General features: G+C 44.8%; 1 protein-coding gene across 2 annotated transcripts in view; it reads right to left on the reverse strand.

Moving 5' to 3' along the window:
• Positions 1-1,321: 1,321 nt before the first annotated feature.
• LOC134061800 (copine-8) overlaps positions 1,322-4,596 on the reverse strand; it is a 136,131-nt gene continuing 132,856 nt past the window's right edge. For both annotated transcript variants that reach the window (XM_062517599.1, XM_062517601.1), the window contains one exon: positions 1,322-3,728. In XM_062517599.1, the coding sequence (XP_062373583.1) occupies positions 3,540-3,728 (189 nt within the window). In that variant the 3' untranslated portion in view covers positions 1,322-3,539. The remainder of the gene's footprint in view (positions 3,729-4,596) is intronic.

Below are 4,596 nucleotides of genomic sequence, written 5' to 3' on the forward strand. Positions count from 1 at the left end.
ACACATATATAAACATGCCGTGCATGCTAGTATACCGCTGACTGCTGTGGCTTGGCTACAGAGAAGCTGTGGCACTGGCATTTAAAGACCCGACACACACACACCCCTCCTCTCCAACTCTACAAGGCTTCTTCACAAATACAGTCCTTCACCACTACAAATCAGCTGTGATCCTTCATCATCATCATCATCATCATCATCACCACCACCACCTTAGGTGTTCTCTCAGGTATGTTTGGTTTTCTTCAAATCACCATAGAAACGGCACTGACTGCACAGCACCAGCACCAAGGTGACCAAGCAGCGGTGCGCTCGGCTCACGAGCACACGGCGATGAACGACGATGAACGACAGCGTCTACAAGCGTCAACAATCCAACGCTACCTACCCACCCCACCCACCCACCTACAACAGAAACCCAAGACCTCATGCAGAAACCCATCCATCCACCCCACCCACCCGACACACACACACACACACACACACACACACACACACACACACACACACACACACACACACACACACACACACACTCCCCAGCAGCAGAGAGAAGTCCAGTTCTGTTCATTGTTTGCTTGTTTTAGTTTCCCTGCCTTTGAAATCATGCAGTTGCTGCTTGTTGTTTACCGTCCCCTGGCGTAGGAATCTGGTCATAGTTATTTGTTTACTGTCCCCTGGCTTAGGAATCTGGTCATAGTTGAAGATTGCTACATATAAGTTGGGTGTTTATGGCGTGAGAAAAAACATGAAGGTTGTTGTATGAAAAGATGAAGGTGATTTGGCATCACACTGCATTAACATGACTGGCACAGGCCACGCTGAAGAGGTGACAGCATTAGTGTGTGTGTATGTGCAGCATTAGTGTGTGTGGCCACCTAATGGAAGTAAGTTGGTGCCGTGTTGTGTTGATTGAACTCTACTGTACATGTTGTCTCTGCACTGCAAAAAAATGAAACATAACAAAAACATACCAACTAGATTTTTTTATATCTTGATATAAGATGAATAACACTTGGTTAGATTTGATTAGATAAGCAGTTTTTGCAGTGTGCACACATAACATACAGGCTGCGCAGTGTGCACACTTAGCACTTAGCATACAGGCATGCACAGTGCTTGTCTTTCTCTCGCACGATAAGACACATCTTAAGCTTCCTACCTTCTTGACTACACGTTTCCAATTATGGCTAAATAAAAATGAAACAAGAGTCTGATTATGATATGAAATGCATAAAAACATGAAAAAAACATTCAAGCTATTATTATTAAAACAAAACATGTTATATATGATGTCAAATGAATACAAACATATTGTCAATAATGTTGTACATTTTATGAAAGCACACTGTCAATGTGTATATGGCTATAAACAGCTAATATATAATATGAGACTGACTTTTAAATGTGGCTTAATATGTTACTGTGATATTTCAAAATAAAACTATGTACAATGTTAAGATTTTGTGTGTGAAATCAGGGTCAAACACTCCTGTGTGTGTGTGTGTGTGTGTGTGTGTGTGTGAGTGCTTCAGCTGCATAACAGCAGTTAACACACACTCACACACACACACACACACACACCTAATATATCAAGTGTGGATCGCCTGATGAGGTGTGTGTGTGTGTGTGTGTGTGTGTGTGTGTGTGTGTGTGTGTGTGTGTGTGTGTGTGTTTAAAAGTGGGAAGTCAGTGAATGTCCAGTTTTACTAGGTTGTTTCACAACCTCAGAACAAGTTGATTTAAAGAAAACAGACACAGGCAGCAGTGAAGAGATTGGGAACAAGTGAAGGAGATACACCCTGCACTCTCACACACACACACACACACACACACACACACACACACACACTCACACACAAACCAGAACAGCGTTGTCACCGGCTGAAGTTAAGACAAAGTGAGTACATCTCTGTATTTTTGAACACTGGGCTCTGAGTCTCAAAGCACGTTTGAGAGCAGCTGCTTTTTAAAAACGTTTTGTGTTTTTGTGATTTTACAAAATCATCTTTTAACGTTAGCGAACAACACAGCAATGGAGCGAAAATGGGAAACTTGGACAGTGAAACAGTGAGAGAGAAAATAATGAGAGAGAGAGAAAGAGATTTAGAGAGAGAAAGAGAAAGAAAGAAAGAGAAAGAGAGGTAAAGATGATTAAGAAAATGAAACAAGAGAAATTAAATGGTGGAGGGTAGGGGAATAGGGGCAGGAGAGAGCACACACTGGCAACAAAATGTGACACAATGTCTGTCCCTCTGTTTGACCTGACCTTGACCTTCAGGCGAACTGTGAACTTTGCCTTCTGTGTATCACCACGGATTTCGAGAAGCTAGTAGCCCCCACAAATCGCCGTGGCAACGATAAACACAAACACCTTGCCAGGAGGAGGATCCCAGTCTTCCAAAGTTAGTAGTTAAAGAGCAGTTAGATTCAAGAATGCTTATAAAAGTATACAACGGTAAAAATCCATCACATGTAAACATTGAGTGAGAGGAGAGAGAGAAAGAGAGAGAGAGAGAAAGAAAGAGAGAGAGAGAGTGATAAAAGAGTAGTTAGTTAAGTTAGTGAGTTTGAGCAGAAGTCCATTTCCAGTTCTGTACAGTCGAGTGAGTTTGTGTCTGCAGCCGTGCTGCACCTCTCCTCAAAGACTTCCCGCACAAACGCCGGCTCGCTTGTTTGAGTTTGCTTGATTGTGTTTGCTTGATTGCTTGTTTTTTTCCTGGAGCAGAAGAGCAAAATCCACCAGTCTACAACTCTAAAAGCGTGTTCATCAGGGCATGCATTTCAGCCCAGCAACTCCCCATGCAACCCAGTCAATCAATCAATCCATCAATCAATCAATCAATCAATCAATCAATTCCATTCATCTTCTGAATTAATCAGTGCATGCATCCATGCTCTCCTTCATAAATCATTCCATCATCTATCTCTCCATCACTCCACACCTCCATTGATCTATCTGTTCATCCAATCACTCGTTCACCAGTCGTTCTGTCCGTTCCCCCTCTCTCCATTACGCTGCAGGGAAGAGAGGAGCTCTGACGTGTGTTGTGTTGCACGTATTCGTTTTCCTTTTCTTGTTTTCCCAGAATGCCGCTGGAGAAGGTTACGCGTGTGCTGATTGGTCAACACTCCTCTGAGATGAGAGCTCTGTACAGGTGGACGTAAACAAGCCTTCTCCCATCGCCTTGGGTTCCATCTCAAACCCGTTCATCTCCTGGGAAACCGCAGGCCAGCTCTGTCCAGTCTAAGCCAGTCTGGTTTAGTCCGGTCCAGTTTTACCGCCATAGTGCAACGACAGAGAGAGAGAGAGAGAGAGAGAGAGAGAGAGAGAGAGAGAGAGAGAGAGAGAGAGAGAGAGAGAGAGAGAGAAAGAGAGAGAGAGAGAGATGGGCACTGGGGGCTAGTATGGCCCCTAATCTACCCTCCTACTATCACCGGGTGATGCAGCGCAGATTGAAGAGAGACGGACAGAGAGGTGTGTTTGGGGGGGAGGGTGTAGGTGTAGGTGGGGGTGGGGGTGAGACCCCCTCTGGCTGTCAGATCTGCGTCTGCACGGCGGGGCCCGGGGGGGTGTAGGGAGGGGGGGCGGGCGAAGGCTTGATCCCACGGGTCCTCATGTAGGACAGGAACTGGTCTGGGATCTCCGCCAGAACGTCCTTGGCCAGCCGCGCCATGCTCAGGATGTGGTTCCCGGTTCTGTCGATGTAGTCGCGGAACGGCACAAACTGCAGAACAGAGAAGGAGGGAGGACTCGTTAAGAACTAGATAGAACAGCTAGATAGGCAAACTAGATAGAACAGCTTTGGAACATGAGAACTGGTTAAGAACTAGGTACACTAAATAGAACAGCTTTGGAACATGAGAACTCGTTAAGAACTCGGCAGACTAAACAAAACAGCTTTGGAACATGAGAACTGGTTAAGAACTCGGCAGACTAAACAGAACAGCTTTGGAACATGAGAACTGGTTAAGAACTCGGCAGCACTAAATAGAACAGCTTTGGAACCTGAAAACTCGTTAAGAGCTCGGCAGGCTAAACAGAACAGCTTTGGAACATGAGAACTGGTTAAGAACTTGGCAGGCTAAATTCAATAGCTTTGGAACATGAGAACTCGTTAAGAACTCGGCAGACTAAACAGAACAACTTTGGAACATGAGAACTCATTGAGACCTCGGCAGGCTAAATATAACAGCTTTGGAACATGAGAACTGGTTAAGAACTCGTCAGGCTAAAAAGAACAGCTTTGGAACATGATAACTGGTTAAGAACTCGGCAGGCTAAATAGAACAGCTTTGGAACATGCACAGGACATCAACATGTCAGCAGGCAACTGTTGCCAGGAGACCTTGGAGCTAATAAGCAGGAAGTAATGAGATGTGATCACTTCCCACACACCTGAAAACACCAGAGACTTCATCAAACACATACATATAATGTATTACACTATCACAACTGGGTGATATAATCAGAGATCACAGAGGTGTGTGTGTGTGTGTGTGTGTGTGTGTGTGTGTGTGTGTGTGTGTGTGTGTGTGTGTGTGTGTGTGTGTGTGTGTGTGTGTGTGTGTGTGTGTGTGTGTGTGTGTGTGTGT

Source organism: Sardina pilchardus, chromosome 17 (assembly GCF_963854185.1).
Source record: "Sardina pilchardus chromosome 17, fSarPil1.1, whole genome shotgun sequence".
Taxonomy (NCBI): domain Eukaryota; kingdom Metazoa; phylum Chordata; class Actinopteri; order Clupeiformes; family Clupeidae; genus Sardina; species Sardina pilchardus.